Here is a 23,352-nt window from a genome sequence, read left to right as displayed (position 1 = left end):
CATCAACTTACAGTTATGACACCTTAGTTGTTCATTGATTGCTTTCTCATATGTGTCTTGACTGGGGTGCTCCAGCCGAGCCAGAAATCCCTTGTTCAAGAGGGTGACCTCAGGTTTTGAATCTGGGCCCTCAGCCCCAAAGATGTACGCTATAGCCACTGCGCCACCAGCTGGTCAGGTGCATATAGTCTTTTGAATCAGTGTTTCAGGTTTCCTTGGATATATTCTCAGAAGTGGAATCACTGGGTCATAAAGCAGTTCCACTTCTAATCTTTTTTTTGTATTTTCAGAATTGAGAAGGGGGGGGCGGCAGACAGACAGACTCCAGTATGCACCGGACCAGGATCCACCTGCCCTGCCACAAAGGGCGATGCTTGGCCCATCTGGGGCATTGCTCTGCTGCAACCAAAGCCATTCTAGTGCCTGAGGCAGAGGCCATGCAGCCATCCTCAGTGCCCAGGCCAACTTTGCTCCAATGAAGCCTTGGCTGTGGGAGTGGAAGAGAGAGAGAGAGAGAAAGGAGAAGGGAAAGGGTGGAGAAGCAGATGGGCATTTCTCCTGTGTGCCCTGGCCGAGGATCAAACCCAGGACTTCCACGTGCCGGGCCGACACTCTATCACTGAGCCAATCGGCCAGGGCCCATTTTTAATTTTTTGAGGAAGCTCCATACTGCTCTACAGTAGCTACACCAATCTGCATTCCCACCAACAATGCCTCGCACAGCAGTTTACTGTCAACATTTCTGCCCAATGGCAGCAGGGAGTGCAAAGGTTCCAATAGCGATTGATCCTCTTGGGAGGTGAACGGACACCAGGCCCCGCCTCGTACCCTGCAGAGTCCAGCCGGTCATTTTCTCCAAGATCCAGATGGCTGCAACCTTGATGCTGGAGCCCGCGGGCCACTGCTGCTGGGACGTGCCCGTGCGCATCGTCGTACGCGGTCTGGCCCCGGAGCAGCTGGTCACGCTGCGCTCGTCCCTGCGCGACGAAAAGGACGTGCTCTTTCGTGCCCACGCGCGCTACCGCGCCGACGCCGGTGGCGAACTGGACCTGGAGCGCGCGCCCGCGCTGGGCGGCAGCTACGTGGGGATTGAGCCCATGGGGTTCCTCTGGGCCCTGGAGCCCGAGAAGCCCTTAGTGCAGCTGGTGAAGCGGGACGTGCAGACGCCCTTCGTCGTGGAGCTGCAGGTGCTCGACGGTCACGAGGGCGAGCGCGGGCGGCTGCTGTGCCAGGCGGTGCACATGCGCCACTTCCTTGCCCCCGGGGTGCGGCGGGAGCCGGTGCGCACAGGGCGGGTGCGAGCCACGCTCTTCCTGCCACCAGGTGAGTGAGCTGCTTCCCCAGGTATTCTGTGGAGTCCAAGACCCAGCGCGGCCTCTTGCCTGGGCTGGGAACTAAGTTATGTGGAACTGACCTAAACCGACCCCGGCGCTCCAGAGTCTACCGTGGATTCTGAGTGGAAGTTTTCCTTCAAGTTTCATGGCACTTCCTGGAGCAGGGGTCCCTAAACTTTTTACACAGGGGGCCACTTCACTGTCCCTCAGACCGTTGGAGGGCCACCACATACAGTGTTCCTCTCACTGACCACCGATGAAAGAGGTGCCCCTTCCGGAAGTGCGGCGGCGGGGGGTAGGGCGGATAAATGGCCCCAGGGGGCCACAAATGGCCGCGGGCTGTAGTTTGGGAACACTTGGTAGCTGTATGATAAAAAGTGCATATAACATATATTTATTGAGATACTGTGCCAGCCACCGCGATATTAAGCAATGAGTTCTGCAGGTGCCTGAGAGTGATTTTTGCCTCCTTTTACATCAAACTTCCAAGAGGCTAAAACCCACAGATAGAACCAGTTCCCCATAATCCAAAACAAACAAAAAAAATAAACAAAACCCTGATGGACCTCCTCCACTATTTTATAAACAGTCTGCCAGGGATTTTCAGCCTGGGGTGATTTCCCTCGGCTCCATCTGGCAATATCTGGAAACATTTTTGGCTGTCACAATGGAGGGGATGGTATTATTGTCATATAGTGGGTAGGGGCCAGTGATGCTGCTAAACTTCCACAATGCACAGGACAGCCCCTCAACAAAAATCTTGCTGAAAATGTCTCTAGTGCTAAGGTTGAGAAACCCTAGTCTAAGTTAAACAAGGTGCTTGGAAGGTAACAAGGGCCTGTAAACAAGACTCCTGACCCACCCCTTCCAGTCAAATTCCTGACTGAAACCCTTACTGTAGAGAAATGCTGGATGGTCTCTCAGCCTTTTGGCTAAGGTCAAGTGAGAAGTGCTAGAGTTGCCACAGCTTACAGAACCCCTAAATGGAATTCTGTGATTATTCTCCAAAACAAGAGGCCCTGTTTTATTCTCACAGCTCTAACAATTTACAGCCTTAGTGACTATCCATTCAACTCCCGGGGCTGGAACTGGGTCTTACACATCGCTAAATATTCCTAGAGGTTTGCACAGGGATATAATAGAAGCTCAATAAACCATATGGGCTAATTCAATAAGAATCTCCTAAACACTTCCGTTAATAAAAAAAATCACCACCCAGTCATGGTATCTGATACTCCAGTAAAGTCAATCTTAAGTGTTAACTATTTCAGTGTCTACTAGGTGGCACACTTAAAATTTATCTTATTTTTGTCTCAAAAGTTTTTGTAAATACAGTACTGTGGAAGGGTTCGATCATTTAATAAATATGTGTTAAGGATTGTGGTACATATTGAGATGCAGTGGCTAGCGAAGTCAGACATGGCCTTTCTGCACTTATAGCCTAATAGAGGACACAGGCACAGAGGCGGATTAAGGTCAGTGTGAGGCCCTGGGCGCAGAAGAAAATATTGGGCCCCTTTAGAAAAAAGTGTAAAGTTGGTGTTTTGCGGGGACTTTCAGAAGTTGGGGCCATTAAATCTGCCTCTACACAGGCATCTACTTACACCTATAATTAGTGTGGTGAGTGCCAAGGCAGGGAAGTACAGGACCAGAGTACTCTTGGGAACATATGAATGACTAACTTAGCTTTGGGAGGGGAGAGTGTGAAAGGTTCTAGGGAAGTGTTCCAGCATGGAAAATCTAAACTCAGATGTGAGGAGTGACCAGTCAACCACATCAAAAAGGTATAGACGGAAGCAGAATAGTGTATACCATTTTCAGGGGCTCGAGAGAACACGGCACATTTAGGGATGGCATTCTTTAGGATGAGCAGAGGGTGTAAGGCAGTGGTCCCCATCCTTTTTTGAGCCACGGACTGGTTTAATGTCAGAAAAATTTTCACGGACCGGCCTTTAGGGTGGGACAGATAAATGTATCACGTGACCGAGACAAGTGTCAAGAGTGAGTCCTAGACGGATGTAACAGAGGGAATCTGGTCATTAAAAAAAAATAAAACATTGTTCAGACTTAAATATAAATAAAGTGGAAATAATGTAAGTTATTTATTCTTTCTCTGCAGACCGGTAACAAATGGCCCACGGACCGGTACTGGTCCGTGGCCCAGGGTTTGGGGACCACTGGTATAAGGTATTGGGGAGCATGTTCTAATAATCACTTATATAGAGAGAGTGCTTTATAGCTCTCAAAGCATTCTCAAAGATTTATTTATTTTTTGAGAGAGAGAGGTAGACAGAGAGATAAGTATCGACTTGTAGTTGCATCGCTTTAATTGTTCATTGATTGCTTTTCATACATACCTTGAGGGTGGAGGGAGAAAAGGGGTGTCTCAAACCAGCGACCTTGGGCTCAAGCCAGTGACCTTGGGCTTCAAGCCAGTGACCTTTGGGCTCAAGCCAGCAACATGGGGTCATGTCTATGATTATACACTCAAGTCAGCTATCCCACACTCAAGCCGGATGAGCCTGTACTGAATTGGCGATCTAGAGTTCTGAACCTGAGACCTCAGGTCGACACTCTATGACACCAAAGTCAGGTAGATTTTTTAAAAATATTTTTTTATTGATTTGAGAGAGAGAAACATTGATTTTCTGCATCCCAGTCCGACACTCTATCCACTGCGCCACTGCCTGGTCAGGCTGAAACATTGATTTTCTGTTGCACTTACTTATGCATTTCTTGGTTGTTCCTTATGATCCCTGACCAGGGATCAAACCTGTAACTTTGACATGTTAGGATGATGCTCTAACCAAGCAACCCAGCCGGGGTTTGCTAAAAATTTAAAAAAAAAAAAGAAAATAAGAAAGACAGTTTGGTAGAAAATGTGCATCTCATTATATGTGATTTCTAATGTCATTTACAGTTTTCCCTTGAACAATATGGACTTGAACTGCACGAGTCCACTTATAAGTGGGGTTTTCCCCCCAATAAATATGCAGTCAGCCTTCCATATCCTCAGGTTACGCATCTGCGGGTTCATTTAACCATGGAACAAAAACAGTATTTTTGACCCTTGCCTGGAAATCCACAGATGTGCAGGCTGACTGTATGCATTGTTCTATGCCATTTTATATAAGTGACCTGAGCATCTGTGGATTTAGATAATTGAAGGGGTCCTAGAATCAATTCCCCACAGATAACTAGGGACAACTATAGCCAAAAATTATTCTGCGATTTTTTTTTTTTTTACTTCAGAGTCGTTGGCATCCCTAACTCACCAGTTTTTCAAGGGTCAGCTGTATTTATATTAATATTATAGTGGTTCTGTGAAAATATCTGGAAAATTCTGGAGAAAATAAGGCATTTGTCTCCTCTCCCTTTTCCCCACAGGTTATTTTAAAAAATAAAAGTTAAAATAAACAGGGTTCTTCCAGTAGCCCCCACACCCTCAACTTCCTTGCTTCAAAAACCTGTCTTTCGCCTGACCAGGCATGGCACAGTGGATGGAGCATCGGACTGGGAAGCTGAAGGACCCAGGTTCGAGATCCCGAGGTCTCCAGCTTGAGCGCAGGCTCATCTGGCTTGAGCAAAAAGCTCACCAGCTTGTGTTCAGGGTCGCTGGCTCCAGCAAGAGATTACTCGGTCTGCTGTAGCCCCCCAGTCAAGGCACATATGAGAAAGCAATCAATGAACAACTAAGGTGTTGCGACGAGAAACTGATGATTGATGCTTCTCATCTCTCTCCATTCCTGTCTGTCTGTCCCTATCTATCCCTCTCTCTGACTCTCTCCCTGTTCCTGTAAAAATAAATTAATTAAAAAAAAAAACACCTGTCTTTCGTGACAACCAAAATCTGAAATCGAAGAATGTCTCTTGGAGTCTAAAGCTCCTTATGATCTGTGGTCCTGTCCAGGTGCAGGGCCCTTCCCTGGGATCATCGAACTGTCTGGAGGTGTTGGTGGCCTTTGTGAATACAGGGCCAGCCTCCTGGCCGGACATGGTTTTGCTGTGCTTGCTCTGGCTTATTTCAGATTTGAAGACCTCCCTGAAGAGCTGACTGATATACACCTGGAGTACTTTGAAGAAGCCGTGGACTTGATGCTGCAGCATCCAAAGGTGGGTTCTGGTGCTCTCCTGAATGTAGAGGAGAGTCAGAGCAGACACAGGGCTGGGTCCAGAAGCCCTACCAGGACACTGGGAACAACAGGTATGCCATGAGACACAAAGGCTCCTTCAAAAGTGTTATTAAAGTGACTATTATTTCCATTTTACCCATCTCTCTCTAATTTCTTAAAAATTGACCATTTAGTTCCCTTTTGTTCTTGACCATAATTTAAAGAGCTGGACTAAAAAGTTACTAACCTTGAGTTCTGGTTTAAATCTACTACCAAGTGGCCTGTGATCCTGGATAAGGCAATCGCCCTCCCTGAGAGTCAGTTTTTTTCATTTGTAAGATTAATGTGAATGTGTAGATAAGAAATTTGAGTAGAAAGAGACTTTTTTTTGACAATTGCTGACATTTGAATGGAGTTTCTGTATTTTATGATATTAAGGAATCATTATTCAAGTGTGATAATGGTATTAGGGTTTTGTAGAGAAAGTTCTTATCTGAGAGTGGAAAAAATTAAATACAGGAAGTCCCCAGGTTATGAATGAGATAGGTTCTGTTGATTTGTTTTTAAGTTGAATTTGTATGTAAGTTGGAATAGGTACATTTGCCTATTAAATGCAACTTTGACATGAGCTTAACATGGTATTTATTTTTACCTTTCTGTGCATGTAGATACTTAAACATTTTCAAACCTTCAGAAACCTCTCTCATTCATAACCTGGGGACTGCCTGTAAAACATTTTGGTAGGGATAATAAATGAGTACATACTCTGTACCACTGTCCAAACTTAGAGACCCAATCATTCTCATGTTAAGGAACTAGGTGTTTTGCAAGGTCTGTAGGCTGGTCTAACTGTTAATATTCCTGGACTGGTCTTTTAGTATAGCTGCTGAAACCTAGATGATCTTGAACTGTGATGATTGGTTGATTTAGGGGAGATAGGCCCCCAGGGAAAAGAAGAGCCCAGTATATATCAATACTAGCAGTGTTGCCCTCATACCCAGGCAAAAGGGGCTTCTTCCTTGGATCCTTTATTTTAGATGGCCACACTCTGGCCTTCTTTTGACTGTATCTTTGCCCACAGGGTCAGGAGTTCAAGGGACCAAGAAAATGTGTCCACCTGGAACCCGTGTGGCCCTACCTCACCATGCCTTTGGGATCTAGAGCCCCAGAATTCTCTGCTGTACAATACTGATCCTGTATCCAGGCTCTGTGCCTCTTCTCAGGGTCCTTCAATGTTAATACACCTCGGCCTTAACATATTGACTGGGGTACCCACATGAGTGTGAGAGGCCCCTCAAGGTGCATGACGGAGCCAGGGATGGAAGAGAAGGAGAAACTCAGGGATCAGAGATTGGGGCCAGGGCCTGGCTCTCCCCTATGCCATGTTCCAGTGCAGAGCTCCAAGGAGTTCCAAGATTTTATGTTTGAGTCTTATAAATTCTTGTGAAAGCATATTTGTCAAGGTAGAAGAAAGTAATATATTTAACAGTTTGTTCATTTGATTTATAACCTTTAAATATTTAGGTATAGGGTGTATGGGTCTGTGTATTCTTAACCCAGACCCCATAAATATTAGTGGAGGGCGTATGTACTAAGAAATCGATTGATTTTTCTATTATAAGACACAATTGTACTTTGTAGATTGTTTCATAAGGAAGGAAAGCAAATTACTTGAGAAAAATACCTAGAGAATATAAAATCACTGTTTATGTCCTCTATTTATGAGTTCTAGGCTTATTCTCCCTTTTTCTGATCATCAGGTGAAAGGCCCTGGTGTTGGGCTTCTTGGCTTCTCCAAAGGAGGTGACCTGTGTCTCTCAATGGCCTCTTTATTGAAGAGAATCTCAGCCACTGTACTTATCAATGCCTGTGTGGCCAACACGATAACTCCTCTGCATTACAAGGATATGATTATTCCTGATCTTGGCAATGACCCAAAGAAACGTACAACCACTGAGTCGGGCCTTTTGGATTTCAGGAATATTTGGAACAATCCACTGGAGGAACCCTACCGCCAAAGTATTATTCCATTAGAAAGGGCCCAGGGGCCCTTTCTGTTTATTGTTGGCCTGGATGATCGTACCTGGAATAGTGAATTCTATGCTCATATAGCCTCTGAACGGTTACAGGCACATGGGAAAGACAGACCCCAGATAATCTACTACCCAGGAACTGGTCATTTTATTGACCCACCTTATTTTCCTCCTTTTAGAGCCTCTGTGCATGCAGTAGCGCGTATAGCAGTATTCTGTGGAGGTGAGGCAAAGGCTCATTCAAGGGCACATGTAGATGCATGGCAGCAAATTCAAACTTTCTTCCATAAACATCTTAATGGTAAGAAATCTCTCAAGTCCAGCAAAATGTAACATTATAATCATTGATGGGCCTGACCAGGCGGTGGCACAGTGGACAGTGCGTCGGACTGGGATGCAGAGGACCCAGGTTTGAGACCCCGAGATTGCCAGCTTGAGCGTGGGCTCATCTGGTTTGAGCAAAGGTCACCAGCTTGGACCCAAGGTCGCTGGCTCGAGCAAGGGGTTACTCAGTCTGCTGAAGGCCTGTGGTCAAGGCACATAAGAGAAAGCAATCAATGAACAACTAAGGTGTCGCAACAAAAAACTGATGATTGATGCTTCTCATCTCTCTCTGTTCCTGTCTGTCTGTCCCTAACTATCCCTCTCTCTGACTCTCTCTCTGTCTCTGTAAAAAAAAACCCCAAAACACATAAACAAAAATAGTTATTGATGGGATACTATTAATAAAAAATTTATTTATACAACATGTATTGGGGTTACTAGAGCAACTAGGAATCTTTTTGTAACAAAGCAACCATCTTGGCTTCCTTTTCAGGTCCTACGGGAGTCCCTTTGTAACCCTCTTTTCTTCACTACTGGATCCACCCCTTTGTCCCTGAACTTTATCCAATGTGTATGCTTAACCCTGATGTGTTTTTTTTGTTTGTTTGTTTTTTGTTTTTGTTTTTTTGTATTATTCTGAAGCTGGAAACGGGGAGAGACAGTCAGACTCCCACATGCACCCGATCGGGATCCACCCGGCACGCCCACCAGGGGCGACACTCTGCCCACCAGGGGGCGATGCTCTGCCCCTCCTGGGTGTCGCTCTGCTGGGACTAGAGCCACTCTAGCGCCTGGGGCAGAGGCCAAGGAGCCATCCCCAGCGCCCGGGCCATCTTTGCTCCAATGGAGCCTTGGCTGTGGGAGGGGAAGAGAGAGACAGAGAGGAAGGAGGGGGACGGGGTGGAGAAGCAAATGGGCGCTTCTCCTATGTGCCCTGGCCGGGAATCGAACCCGGGTCCCCCGCACACCAGGCCGACGCTCTACCGCTGAGCCAACCGGCCAGGGCCTTAACCCTTGTCTTATCTGTAGGAAGAGTCTTAACCTGAAACAGAAGAAATCTAACAAGTCCTTGCCCAACTTTGAATTCCTGGCCTACTTTTGCTCTTGTGTTCACATTCTAAAGACTGAGATTCTGTATTGTTAAGAGTCCTATATCCCCTTTGGACTTAATTGACCATGTCTGAGTTTTGGGAACCAGCTCACTCAAGTCCCTTAAGGAATAGACTATTTCATTCTTACCAGTACACATTTGTGTACTCAATACTTGTTTCTGAACCCCAACTGGGATGTTGATATACTTAGATACAGTAGTACCGCTTTATCTGCAGTTTCCATTACATGTGGTCAATGGTGATTAGAAAATACTAAATGGGAAATCCCAGAAATGAACAACTCATGTCTTTTTTAAAAATTAATTTTAGAGAGGAAGGGAAGCATTCATTTGTTATACCACTTAGGTGTGCATTTGTTGGTTGCTTCCCATAAGTGCCCCATTTTGGGACAATGCTCTTACTAACTGAGCTAACTGATGAGGGCAATCAATGCATGTTTTAAATTGTATGCTTTTCGGAGTACCTCACTTCATTTCCTCATGTAGTCATTGTGATGTCACAGGAAGAAGGGTGAGTTCAGTACAGTAAGATGTTTTCAGGAAGAGACAGCACATTCACATAACTTTTATTACAGTATATTGTTATAATTGTTCAATTTTATGTTACTGTTAATCTCTTACTGTGCCTAACTGATAAACTTTATCATCAATGTGTATATATAGAAAAAAACATAGTATATATAGGGTTTGGTACTATCCATAGGCATGCACTGGGGGTCTTGGGACATCTCCCCTGTGGACAAAGGGGTACTACTATACTAAGATTGCTTTTTTCTTTCAATTACAGTTTACATTCAATTTTACTTTGTATTAATTTCAGGTGTACAGTATAGTGGTTAGATAATCATATACTTTACAAAGTGTTCCCCCTAATATTTTCAATACACACCTGGCACTCTCTCTATATAATTATCACAGTATTACTGATTATAAAGGGGTTCTTTGGGTTACGACGGTCTTGACATACAACATTTTAAGTTTATGACACTCACTCCCATAAAAAACTTTAAAGGATTGAATCGTGGATGTTTCAGCTTCCAGTGCCATTAGAATGGTGCTTATGGACTACAGGGCAAACTAGTTTGGTTGTGTGCAGGGGAGGGAGGGAATTGGCGTCTCCAGTACATTTACCTACGCCATTTTAGACTGTTAAAAGTGCAAGTGTTCCATTTGTGTTGCTTTGTTTGGCAACTTTATGGCTCTTATCATGGCTCCTAGACAAAAGTTAGAGTCTTCATCTGATAGTGCTTCAATGGAGAGGAATGCCATCATAATAGAAGTGAAATTAGACATTGTAAAGAGATCAGAAAAAGGAGAATCAGCGATGAACATTGGCCATGTGCTAAGCCTTAGCCACTCTACTGTAGCAACAATGATCAAGGATAAAGACTAATCTAGAGCATGTAAAGGGATCAGCCCCTGTGAAATTGACTGATTACTAAACAGTGAAGTGGCTCAATGATTGAGATGGAAAGATTGCTAGTTTTGTGGCTGGATGACCAGCATTAACAGCATGTACCAGTTAGGATAGGTAAGTGACTTAGGCTAGGGTGTGTTTCGACTTACACCAAAATTCAGGTTACGTCACTGTCTTAGGAATGGAGCTGTGTTGTAACCCAAGGACCCCCTGTACTCCCTATGCTATACTGTACATCTCAATGGCTGTTTTGTAACTACCAATTTGTACACCTTCACCTCAAAGATTTGCTTTTATTTTATGAATGAGACCCTAGATCTTTTTTTTTTTTGGTATTTTTTTGAAGCTGGAAACGGGGAGAGACAGTCAGACAGACTCCCGCATGCGCCCGACCGGGATCCACCCGGCACGCCCACCAGGGGCGATGCTCTGCCCACCAGGGGGCGATGCTCTGCCCCTCCGGGGCGTCGCTCTGCGGCGACCAGAGCCACTCTAGCACCTGGGGCAGAGGCCAAGGAGCCATCCCCAGTGCCTGGGCCATCTTTGCTCCAATGGAGCCTTGGCTGCGGGAGGGGAAGAGAGAGACAGAGAGGAAGGAGGGGGGGGGAGTGGAGAAGCAAATGGGCGCTTCTCCTATGTGCCCTGGCCGGGAATCGAACCCGGGTCCCCCGCACACCAGGCCGACGCTCTACCGCTGAGCCAACCGGCCAGGGCCGAGACCCTAGATCTTAATAAGAAATAGCTTGACCAGTGGTGGCATGGTAGATAAATCATTGACCTGGAACGCTCAGGTAGCCAGTTTAAAGCCCTGAAGTCATTGGCTCTGAGTGCAGGCTCGTCTGAACAGTGTTGACTTGAGCAAGGATAGTGTCCACATGATCCCAAATGTCACTGGCATGGAAGCCCAGAGTTGCTGGCTTGAGCAAGGGGACACTGGCTCGGTCCCTATCAAGGCACATATGAGAAGCAATCAATGCACAACTAAAGTGAAAGCAACTATCAGTCGATGCTTCTCACCCTCTTCCTATCTCAGAAAAAAAAAAAGATTATAAGAAATAAACAAAATGATAAGATAAAGGAACCATTTGTAAACATATTCGTTTTTTATTTTTATTATTTTAAAATGTTTATTTTATTGATTTTAGAGAGAGGAAGGGAGAGAGCAGGAAAGAGATAGGAACATCTTCTCCTGTAAGTGCCCTGAGAGGGGATGGAACTGGCAACCTTGTGCTTCAGGATAATGCTCTAACCAACCGAGCTATCCAGCCAGGGAAATATATTGGTTTTTAAAATGGCTGTCAGTAGCCTGAACAGGTGATAGCACAGTGGAAGGAGCATCGACCTGGGCCGCTGAGGACGCAAGTTCGAAACCCCAAAGTCATGGGCTTGAGCCCAAAGGTAGCTGGTTTAAAGCCCAAGGTTGGTGGCTTGAGCAAGGAGTCACTGGCTCAGCTGGAGCCCCCTAGTCAAGGCATGTATGAAAAGCAATCAGTGAACAACTAAACTATGAGTTGATGCTTCTCACCTCTCTTCCTTTTCTGTCTTTCTCTAAAAATAAGTAAGTGGCTGTCAGTAATTTTATCTTGAAACTTTAGTGGCCCAAAGCAGTTGAAGTCTAAAAAATTTCATTGGAGACAGTTTTTTAAAAAAACAAGAAACAAATAAAATATAATCAAATTCAGCCCTTTGTTCTGCTTTCCTTTATACACTTTACTTTGAATATACTTTATCAGAGTGAAAAAGTCAGTGGACCATTTTGAAAGCAAATACATGTTTGTATAAACCTATTACATATTTCAGCCAACCTCAAATCACAGAGTATCATGACTAATTACCTATTATGTACATTAATTTTAAATAGTTTTTGAACACTGGGAAGATGAAAGCTGTGGAAGGCATTTTATTTGTTTCAGATGGCACATGCAGAGATGCACAAAATCCAATATTCATGGCCATTATAAGGATAGTTTTAGGGGGTAGAAGTTGAAATATCTTGAGCTCATTTTCTAAAACAGAGATTTAAATAGCAGTTTTTTAAAAAGACAGGTTGTTGATCAGCTCTAAAGCAGAATTTCTTGGACTGGTGACCATATGCTTTCAGTGGCAAGTATTTTTTTTCAATAAAAAATTTTTTTAAATTCGTTTACATTCAATTTTATTATTTGGTATTGGTTTCAGATATACAGCATAGTGGTTAGACAATCATACTTTACAAAGCATTCCCCTAATATTTCCAATAGCCAAATAGCACCATACATAGTTATTATAATATTATATTTACTTATTTATATTACATTGACTATATCTCCTATACTGTACTTTACATACCCATGACTATTTTTTAACTACCAATCTTTACTTCTCAATCCCTTTACATTTTTCACCCAATTCCCCTTCCCTCTGCCAACCACCAGTCTGTTTTTTGTACCTGAGTCTGTTTCTCTTTTGTTTGTTTTTATTGTTCTTTAGATTTCACATATAAGTAAAAATTTTACTGTATTTGTCTTTCTCTGACTGGCTTATTTTACTTAGCATAATACCCTGTAGGTTCATCCATGCTCTTGCAAATGGTAAGATTTCTTCTTTTTTATGACCATTTCTTCTTCTCTTTCTCCCCTTCCCACCTCCTCCTCTTCTTTTTTCTTCTTCCCTCTCCTTCCCCTCTCCCTCCTCTTCTTCCTTCTTTCCTCCTCTTCTTTCTTCTTTTTTCACCCTGGTCAAGGCACAGATGAGAAGCAATCAATGAACAACTAAGCTGTCGCAACGAAGAAATGAGGCTTCTCATCTCTCCCTCCCTGTCTGTCTGTCCCTCTCTCTGTCACTAAAATTAAAAAAAGAAAAAACACTTCATAAATGTCATGTTTTTTCTGCATACTGAAATATACATTTTTTGGCTGACCTATGGTGGTGCAGTGGATAAAGCCTCGACCTGGAACACTGAGGTCGCTGGTTCAAAACCCTGGGCTTATTTGGTGAAGACATACCGGTATATGAGAAGCAACTACCACGGGATAATGTTTCCTGCTCCTTGCCCCCCTTTCTCCCTCTCTCTCTCTCTATAATCAATAAATAAAAGTTTAAGAAAATATATTTTAATGCTTATGCCCCAATCTAGTACAAAGGAAATTTGCAGTGTTTACATCAGCAGCGCTGCCTCATCTGAAATGTTCACATTTTAACTTTGACAGCCTTTTCTTAATCTCAAGAGCAAAAATAATTTCAAAGAAGGAAAGGAATCTGACAGGAGCCTAGAACACGTAGCCTGCTTTAACCAGGGTTAGGGAACAGTGTCACCTGGTAGCAAGTGGGGATTTTAGAGAAGGAGACCCGTCGGCTTTTTCTGTCAGAAATCATTAGCTTCTCATTCTTCTTTCGCCCAGGGGTAGGTTCGGGATGAGCTCTTCCCCCTCTCCCGCGGTCTACCCCAGGACCTCCAAAAGCACACCAGGTGTACACCTAAAGGACACCGGGGCTCCCCTAAGTCGTCCCTTTCTGCAGTCCTTCGCTGAGTGGCGCCCCTCGGACCAACAGACGTTGTCCCGCTCGCGCCGCGCACTTTGGCCCCGCCCCTCCTGGGAGCCCCGCCCCACCCCTACGGGCCGGCCTCCCCTGCTGGGCTTTGTGCCCCCGGCCCGGACCTCCTGTCTGTTGGGCTCCAGGCCCTTCTCTGGGCTGGGTGAAAACCCCGAAGTTTCCGGCGCCATATGGTGGGCGGCTCGGGCTCCGAACCCCTGAGACTCCGCTCCAGCTCTGGAGATAGATGTCCATCCACGTCGTCCCATTGCTCCCAAAAGGCCGCGACTCTGACCGTCACGCCAAGACTGGTCTGGCCGACGAGCTCCTGAGAGTTCAAGTGGAGGGCTCAGGCCCCAGGGAGCGGGTGACCGAGGGCAGAGGCTGTTAGCTACCGAGGCCGCACCTGCCCCTCGCTGCACACTTCCAGGCGGGCGGCACGGGGAGCCGGACCTGGCCGGGGGTCGGGCTGTGGGCGGCGACTGCACGGGCGTGCAGCCAATGGGGCTCCCGGGGAGCCTCACGCCGGCAGGCTCGCAGGACCCCTGCCTCAGCCAGATGCCGAGGGGCGTGCCGAACCCCCCCTCAATGTGGAGATGACCCGCAGCCGCAGCCGGAGGTGCAGCCGCCGCAGCCGGACGTGCAGGTGGGCCCGGCGCTGGCCTCGGCCCAGGTGCGGCGCTGGCTCTCCAGACCCGAGCTGTCCCGCCCGCAGCGGAAAATAGCTGCCTGCGGGGCGTCTTCCTGCTGCCCAGGTGCGTGAGGCCTTTTCCCCAGAGGGCCTTGCAGTGGTTTCAGGGGATATATTTATGAAAGCCGGATCGCTTTGCTAGCTAATTTGTCATCTGAAAACAAGGCGAGTATTTTCCCCCCCAAAGCGAGCTTCTTAATTTATTTTTCGCCTAAGTAGCGATATTCATTTCCGTAAGTGGTGGCTGGGATTGAAATGGTAATTTAACTGCCACCCTCCAAATTCTTATGCTTCACACACTATTCCTTGGGTAGATGCACCTTGCAGGGTTGCTGTATTAAGCATGATTGCTGTACAGTGTCTACGATTACATGCTTGTTTGCCTATTATCTCTTGTAGGCAGCGTTTTGTGTTAACTTTTGCCAATATCATATATTGTGAAAATCATGATAGTGGATACAAATCTGTCTTTCATTGGTATCTGTTCAAGGTACAAAGTGACTAAAGTCCTATTGTTCACTCCTTTTTACTGGCTTCATGTTAGGATAAAGATCTTTGTCTTGTCTGACATTCTCTACTGCCTTGAAGAACATTACAATAAGAAAACTGTTTTGTTGCTTTTTTATTTTTTGTATTTTTCTGAAGTTGGAAACGGGGAGGCAAGTTAGACAGACTCTCGCATGCACCCGGCAGGATCCACCTGGCATGCCCACCAGGGGGCGATGCTCTGTTGCAACCAGAGCCATTCTAGTGCCTGAGGCAGAGGCCACAGAACCATCATCAGCGCCTGGGGCCAACTTTGCTCCAATGGAGCCTTGGCTGCAGGAGGAGAAGAGAGAGACAGAGAGGAAGGAGAGCGGGAGGGGTGGAGAAGCAGATGGGCGCTTCTCCTGTGTGCCCTAGGCCTCCTGCACGCCAGGCTGACGCTCTACCACTGAGCCAACCGGCCAGGGCCTGTTTTGTTGCTTATTTTATAGATCAAATAACTTTATAAGTGATGAAACCAAGACCTAAAGTAACCTAATGTTAACCAAATCACATAGCTAGGTGATGGTAAAATCAGGGTGCAGTCAGACTCCTTGAACTCCAAACTCTGACTTCTCCATAAACATAGGCTGTGTATGTGAAACGAGTGAAATATTAAGGGTTCTTTAAAAATTATTAAAAAAATAAATAAAACCAGTCTGGCATACCCCTACCAACGCTCACACTGGAAGATCCTTTGGAACTATTAAGAATCTTTTAAATGAGCCTGATCAGGTGGTTGCAGCGCAGTGGACAGAGCATCATCAGACTGGGACGCAGAGGACCCAGGATGGAAACCCCAAGGTGGCTGGCTTGAGGGCGGGCTCATCCGGCTTGAGTGTGGGATCATAGATATGACCCCTTGGCCTGAAGCCCAAGGTCAATGGCTTGAGCAAGGGGTCACTGGCTCTGCTGTAGCCCTTCCTCCCCTGGTCAGGGCACATATGAGAAAGCAATCAGTAAACAACTAAGGAGACTAAGGAGTTGCAACGAAGAATTGAAGCTTTTCATCTCTTTCCTTTCCTGTCGTGTTCCTTTCTCTGTCAGGGAAAAAAGAATCTGTTAAATGAGAGATTTAAAACATTGCGAAGGCGGACTTTAAAAAGGGATTCTATTTTAAAAATAGCCAATAAGACCTCGCAGATTTATATGCTGGGGATTATATTACTGAATTGAAACAAATTCTCAGTTATTTTAATGTGGTAAATCAGGTTAATATTTTGAAGCCTGTGGTGGGAAAATGAATCTCGAGTGAGTCTCCTGGCTTGTCGAGGTTTTGCTGTTCTGGCTTTGCCATTTTTTGGCTATGAGATTTACCTCCAATCCTGAAAGATTTAAATTTAGATTACTTAGAGGAGGCAGCTAAATTTGTGCAAAGTCACCCAAAGGTGAGTGGGATGCTAGAGAGAAATGTATTTAGAATAAAGACATGAAAACTAGTAGAGATTTAATATAGAAAGTGATACTAACCGGTTGAAAGATATAACATATACCTGTTGAATGAATTAATGAATTAATAGATAAATAAGCAAGCTATCTGGTAAGTATATAAAAGAGTTTTCTTTATATTGAGAGCTTTGTAACTCTATTAACAAGCATTCTTTCTTTTTCTTTCTCTCTTTTTTTTTTTTTTACAGAGACAGAGAGAGAGAGTGATAGACAGGGACAGACAGACATGAATGGAGGGATGAGAATCATCAATCATTAGTTTTTCGTTGCGCGTTGCAACACCTTAGTTGTTCATTGATTGCTTTCTCATATGTGCCTTGACCGTGGGCCTTCAGCAGACTGAGTAACCCCTTGCTGGAGCCAGCGACTTTGGGCTCAAGCTGGTGAGCCTTGCTCAAACCAGATGAGCCCGCGCTCAAGCTGGCGATCTCGGGGTCTCGAACCTGGGTCCTCCGCATCCCAGTCTGACGCTGTATCCACTGCGCCACCGCCTGGTCAGGATCTCTCTTTTTTTTTTAAATCTTCAGGTGAAAGGTCCAAACACTGGAGTGATTGGTTGTGGCAAGGGGGCAGAGCTGGCAGTTTCCATGGCTAGCTTTCTCCCAAACATAGCGGCAGTTGTGAGCATCAATGGCTGCATCTCTAACACAGCTACTGCCCTTACATGTGGTGATTCATCCTGCCAGGACTGCCTTTTAATCTTGACAAAATCTCTGCTACTCATTCAGGGGTACAGATGTTACAGAAGCACTGGAGGACCCCTCGGATCCAGCTTATTGGGAAAGCCATATGCCCCTTGAAAAAGCCAGTGCTCGTTTCCTTTTCACCGTTGGAGGGGGTGGTAGGCACTGGAAGAGCTCTCTGTTTATGCTGACATAGCTGTGAAGCACCTCACAGAGCATGGGAAGACAAATTTCACTCTTTTAAGCTAATGCTGGCCACAGAATCGATCCCCCTTCCAGCCCTTTCTTCTCTGCAGCCCTGGATCCTGTATTAGGAGTGCCTGTTTTGGGAGGTGGGCAGCTCAAAGCTCATGCTGTTGCTCAGATTGAGTCTTGGAAGAAGATCTTGGAGTTTTTGCACTTGCATCCTAGGGTGAAGACTTACAAAATAGTTAAATTTAGAATATGCTCAGAACAAATTAGGGGGCAGATTGAATACGTTTGACAAATGACAACTGATATCTAAACTTCTCATGGCATCTACAAGCTTTTAGAAGAAGTAAAACTACTTTAAGTTCAGCAGAGCCTGTAGTTTGGTACTATCCATGTTTGGTTTGTTTGAGTTTGAACTGAAGGTAATTTCTAACTGAAAACCAGTTTTTAATCTGCCAATTTCCACCCTTCAAAAGATTTTTAAAAACTGATAATTAGTTTGCTATATCTGTCCCAGCAGTTTTCCAACTATTTTGAACAAGATAAACACATGGATATATCCCTGAGTTTACATGAGGAGTAAAGGGGCTATGATAACTTATTCATAATAGTCGGAGGTTAGAATAGTTTCTAACAAGATAAGTGGGAGGCTAGTTAGTAATAGACTGGTCATAGATTCCTTTATGTTTTAAACAGATTTTGATTTTTTCAGGTTGCTACCCATTCTAGAATCTTTAAGAAAAGTTAGAAATTGTAAGAGACTGTTTTAAAAATGGCAGCCAATTACTGAGAAATACTTTCTCTATAGTTCCTTCCTGTCTGTATTTGTACTTTAAAACACTTTTCTTCACATTTGGTTTTAAAAACATATAGAATTTCCTGGCTGGATAGCTCAGTTGGTTAGAGCGTTGTCTAGAAGCACAGAGGCTGTCAGTTCAATCCCTGGTCAGGGCACAGACAGGAACAGATTGATGTTCCTGTCTCTATCTCTCCCTTCCTCGCTCCCTCAAATCAATTAAAAAAAGTATTTAAAAGTAAGCTGATTCCAGGTTCTAGTTCCATGTAAACAATGTAATTATCTGAGGAGAAGGCAGAGATCATCCCTTCTACATTTCATCACCTTCATCAAAACTTAATTACAGTTTGTTAGGTGTGCCTTAACTTATTAAAATGATCTTAGTTGAAGTTCTGAATTTTATTTCTAAACTTTAAAATATGTATAGAATTAGAAGATGTTAAACATTCGGGCCTTCATCATAATATTTTTCCACATAGTTGAAGGGAAAAATGATTTTGGTTGATCAGTGGATCTTGTGGTCAGAACTATACTTTGGGTGCTTCCTGGCTGAAGATGAAGGGTTGTCACCCTAATTAGTAGTATTAATAGTTCCCCCTAAACTAACATTATTATTTTTTTCTGAGACTCGCTCCCAGGGGAGCAGTGGGCAGGAGCAACTCTTTAGGGCTAACCCCCTGAAACTGTCTCCAAGGCCCCTCTTCTATGACTTTCTGGTGAGCCTAAGCAGCTGGCCCAGATTAATTTCTTTCCTATAACATCTCTAGAGAGCCAAAGCAGCCCTGCCTATGCTCTCCCCTGTTGCTTCTTTTATCCTAGGTCCTTCCTTGTTTCGCTGTCGCAAGCTTTAATAAATGTCCTCTGAAAATCACCGGACTTACGTTATGAAATCTTTCCCGCAGATCGAAGTCAAGAACCCACACACTACCAGCCGGCCCTAGACTGACCTACTCTGGGCCAGGTCCCTTTTCCGGTAACAGAAGGATGCTCTAACTAATTGAGCTACCCAGCCAGGGCACAGAGGTGCAAAGTTTTTAAAGTCTTTAATACTTATTGCCAACAGCCCTCTAGAAAGGCTGTATCAATTATAAAGTGTATATATGCATTACATTTCTCCATACCCCTAGGAACTCTCAGTGTTTTTGTAATTTTTGGCTAATTTGAGAGTTGCAAGTAAAAAAGACACCTTGATTCTGTGATACGTACATTTTGTTTTCAGCTGCCTCTGGCTCTCTAGGACTAGGTAACTGACGAAATTCGGCCAAGCTTAGCTTTGGGTATCCTCAGTTGGGGCCTCCCTGTGAATTACAGAGGCAGTCAAAGGAAAATCCAGAAGGGCAATCAATCTGCAGGGAAAGGGAGTTTTACAAATTCCTTTATGGGAGGGGCAATTGTTATAGGGAGGATTTACAGGTTTATTTATTCATTTACTTATTTTGAGGTTTTACAGTTTTAAACATTATATGAGTACGTCACTCCAGATTAGCTGAAACTTCTTCTGGTAGGCAAAAAGCACATCCGCTGACTACTCACGCTGTTAACCTCTGGAGACCTGAGCGTCTCCAGCAGCCATGCGACAACCACTGGGGAGGATTGGCAGCAGTGCAGGAGGACCCAGGCGGCGCACAGCTGTCCCACAATGCCCTGCTCGCGCCACTTGAGGGCGGAGAGAAATGACCATTGCTGGGGTAGGGATCCATCGAGAACTCCGAGAAGTGCGCATGCGCACTGACTGCGAACCCTAGCAACCAGAGCAGTAACGGTAGCAACCGCCGGAATGGTGAGTACCTTCCAGGCCTTGCAGCCAAAGTTGAAAAGAAATCGGAAGTGAAAAGGGGGTGATTGTGAAGTGTTGAGGGCTGCGGGGGCGGAGGGTGTCCTTGAACAGCGGGAGGGAGCGGGTCGCGGATTCTGTGGAGTCAGGCCTGCGGCGAAAGAGAAGCGCTGGCACCGGGGGTCTGGGGTGAGGGCGGTTTCAGGAGGATTAGAAATCGGGTTAATGTGGAGGGACTCTGGCAAAGAAAAAGGAGGGCAAAGAGCAGGAGAAGAGCGGATTGGAGTGGGAAAAGTGATGGAAGGAGTGGGTGAATAACGTTATCTTTTTACAGAGAAGTAATTTCTTCTTTGGAGAGATGGATGGAATGGGGGAGCTGGTTACTAGAGGAATGTGTGTCACACCATGGCAGTATTTGAAACCTGTGATGTGCCCAGGTTGCCCTGAATGACTGAGTGCAGTTATTAGGTAAAACCCATTGTGATAGACCATATTAGGGTACTTTTTCTCAATTTCAGTATGCATAAGTATGATTTTAGTCAGCCTAAGTCGAAGTACTATGAGCCTGTTGGGGTGCAGATTATGATTGGGGGGTTCGGGATTGTGCCTTTCGACAATGCGCCTCAAGTTATTCTAAAATTGGAGGATGCCTCCCCACACTTTGAGACATGCCTTAGATTAGATTTTAAATCTATTATCGGTCCACCCAGTCAAAACTTTTATGAAGTAATGACTTTAGCTAGTGATACTCCTCCACTCCTACTTAAAGTGAACACTTGTTTAAGTTCTTGGCAGTTACAACTAATAGTTTGAAAAGGGATGTTGCTGGTTAGTTTCAGACCCAATCAAAGCTATTTAGCAAAGGATGTGATTGTCCTGCCAGATGGAGATATTTATGAAGAATAAGTATAATTATTTGTCTTCCTTTTGTGATTCCAGTGCTGTATAAGTAGACAGAAATTGAGTCCCAGAAACTGAAATGATAAGGAAGTCCTGCCTGCCCTCAACCACAAGATTAAATACCATTCTTTTTAAAGTAGTCCCTCTGCCCCCCTTTCCTTACTTTATTCCCAGGCATTTAGCTAAACCACTGCAAGGAAAGTAAAAAGTTCTGGAACCAAGGTTTATAGTCAGGTGACAAAACAGTCAGTTCTAAACCCAGAAAACATGAATCATGAGAATTATTGAAAATCTTCTAATAAAGATTTTCAGAATCAATAATCAGATGAAGCCAGCTGAGGCTGCTGTTAGTTCTGGGGTCCTCCAGAAATACACACCCATGTACTGCTTTAATTTTTAAACAATTAGCTTTCAATGTCTTAAAAATGATCATATTTCACAACAAAACTGAGATTTCTGGCTTCTCTGAAAAATCAGATATACTATATTTCACTGTCAGACACATTTTTTTTACATTTTTTATTACTGTCATATAGTTGGTAGCATTTTTTTTTTTTTTTTTGAGAGAGCAGGGAGAGAGATGAGAAGCATCAACTCCTAGTTGTTCGTTGATTGCTCCTCATACTGCTTTCAGGGGGTAGGTATAGCCCAGCCAGTAACCTATTGCTCAAGCCAGGGACCTTGGGCTTCTAGTCAATGACCATGGGATCATGTCTATGAACTCACGTTTAGGCCTGTGAGCCTGCGCTCAATCCGGCTACCTCAGGGTTTCAAAACTGGGATGACAGCGTCCCAGGTCAATGCTCTCCACTATGCCGACACCGGTCAACTGGCAGTCCTTTTTTTTTAATAAGAGCAAAATACTACTTAAGCTAAAAATTCTCATTTATACAAGAAATATTTAGAGAGTACATGAGCTTTTACCAACAATGGTTGACAACATTAGCTCACTGGTTTTCTTCCTCCCACTGTGATCAACAACGAAATAGAAAATAATTAAAACCATAAGTGATGAGCAGTAAAGAATCTAATAACACTGGTCAGGCGGCAGCATCTTTTTTTAATGGTACATAAAATAAAAATGTTACTTCCATTAAGGAGTTCTCATATTTGAAGATACATGATATTAGGGTAATTCCTGTCCCAGGTTCCATCTGTCAACAATTTTCTGGAGCCAAGTAGAGGCCCTTTACCTGGCCAGCTTTATCCATTAATGATGTCCATTGGTTCTTTCAGCATTTCAGTTTTTGATTCCCGCTCTCTATAGGGGAACTAATGACCTTATAAAGCAATTTATAGACAGCTAGATTGCTTCCAACTTGAACGTGTCCTTACGTGTGCCTTTTTTGTGGATCCGTGCAAGGATTTCTCTGGGGACTATATCCAGGAGTGGGATTTTAGAGTCGTAGGGTCTATGAATACTTAATTCAGACTGCTTTCCAGAATGTCTTTACTAGTTTTTACTTCCTGCAGTAATGCATTCTCCATGTTGTCACCAACTTTCAACTTTTGCCAATCTGAGGATGTATATTAGCATCCTATTGTTTTATTCTTCATTTCTGCAATTCTTTTCTGTGTATGTGTATGTGATAGAGACAGAGAGAGGGACAGATAGGGACAGATAGGAAGGGAGAGAGATGAGAAACATCAGTTCTTCATTGCGGCATCTTAGTTGTTTGTTGATTGCTTTCTCATATGTGCCTTGACTGAGGGGCTATATAGCAGAGTGAGTGACCCCTTGGCTCAAGCCAGTGACCTTGGGCTAAAGCTAGCGACCTTGGGCTCAATGCAGCGACCATGGGGTCCTGTGTATGATCCCACTCTTAAGCCAGAGACCCCATGCTCAGGCTGGTGAGCCCGTGCTCAATTCGGATTAGCCCATGCTCAATCTGGCGACCTTGGAGTTTACAATCCTGAGTTCTCTGTGTCCCAGTCCAATTCTCTATCTACTGCACCACAGCCTATAGAACTCATTCTTAATGAGTTCACATACCTCATGATATCCTTGTTAGTCACCTGGATTTCAGTTACTGTGAATTTCCTGTTTATGTTTTTTGCCAACTTTTCCATATTTATTTTGTTTCTGAATTTAGGAGTTCCTTATATATCTGGATATTAGTCCTTTGTTGGTTTTACATTGAAAATGTCTCCCAATTTTCTTTACTTAGGCAATAGTATTCTTCATTTGCTGAACTACATTTGTTCTTTTTTGTGAGTTTATTCTATTGTGAGTTTATTTGTGAGTTTAAACTCACAAACTATATTTGTGAGTTTATTCTATTGTGTTTTCTACATAGATGATCATCTGCACATAGTGAGTTTCTTTCTTTTAACCATTCAGTTTGTGCTTCTTTTTATTATAACATTTATAAAGATTTCTTGTACCATGTTAAATAGTAGACATCCTTGATGTGTTTGGGATAGTTGTTTGTTTGTTTGTCTTGAGAGAGGCTGGAACATCGAGCTGCTCCTGTATTGTACCCTGAGTGAAGAATCCA

At 44.3% G+C, this 23,352-nt stretch overlaps 2 protein-coding genes across 3 annotated transcripts in view; both read left to right on the top strand.

Annotated features, from left to right (window-relative positions):
* Positions 1 to 861: 861 nt before the first annotated feature.
* ACOT6 (acyl-CoA thioesterase 6) lies at positions 862 to 8,255 on the top strand. 2 transcript variants are annotated; one of them, XM_066343465.1, is made up of 3 exons: positions 862 to 1,323; positions 5,245 to 5,447; positions 7,207 to 8,255. In XM_066343465.1, the coding sequence occupies exons 1-3, from the start codon at positions 867 to 869 to the stop codon at positions 7,810 to 7,812; spliced, it is 1,266 nt and encodes a 421-aa protein (XP_066199562.1). In that variant the 5' UTR covers positions 862 to 866; the 3' UTR covers positions 7,813 to 8,255. The 2 variants fall into 2 exon arrangements, with proteins under 2 accessions (XP_066199562.1, XP_066199563.1); XM_066343466.1 differs by having other exon boundaries at positions 1,191 to 1,323; positions 5,363 to 5,447.
* Positions 8,256 to 19,880: 11,625 nt separating this feature from the next.
* The window catches only part of DNAL1 (dynein axonemal light chain 1), a 52,446-nt gene continuing 48,974 nt past the window's right edge, over positions 19,881 to 23,352 (top strand). Inside the window, exon 1 of the mRNA XM_066388456.1 lies at positions 19,881 to 19,960. Coding sequence (XP_066244553.1) covers positions 19,958 to 19,960 — 3 coding nt within the window. The 5' untranslated portion in view covers positions 19,881 to 19,957. The remainder of the gene's footprint in view (positions 19,961 to 23,352) is intronic.

The sequence above is a fragment of the Saccopteryx leptura genome, chromosome 6 (genome assembly GCF_036850995.1).
Source record: "Saccopteryx leptura isolate mSacLep1 chromosome 6, mSacLep1_pri_phased_curated, whole genome shotgun sequence".
In the NCBI taxonomy this organism is placed as follows: Eukaryota; Metazoa; Chordata; class Mammalia; order Chiroptera; family Emballonuridae; genus Saccopteryx; species Saccopteryx leptura.
The sequence above is the reverse complement of the archived record's forward strand: the minus strand, read 5'-3'. Positions and strand labels throughout refer to the sequence as shown.

Excerpts from the sequence above, each read along its gene's own strand:
- ACOT6 (XM_066343465.1), top strand. The coding sequence starts at position 867 with ATGGCTGCAACCTTGATGCTGGAGCCCGCGGGCCACTGCTGCTGGGAC. Across the intron at positions 1,324-5,244 it reads CACGCTCTTCCTGCCACCAG|GTGCAGGGCCCTTCCCTGGG; the intron begins GTGAGTGAGCTG and ends GGTCCTGTCCAG. Across the intron at positions 5,448-7,206 it reads TGATGCTGCAGCATCCAAAG|GTGAAAGGCCCTGGTGTTGG; the intron begins GTGGGTTCTGGT and ends TCTGATCATCAG.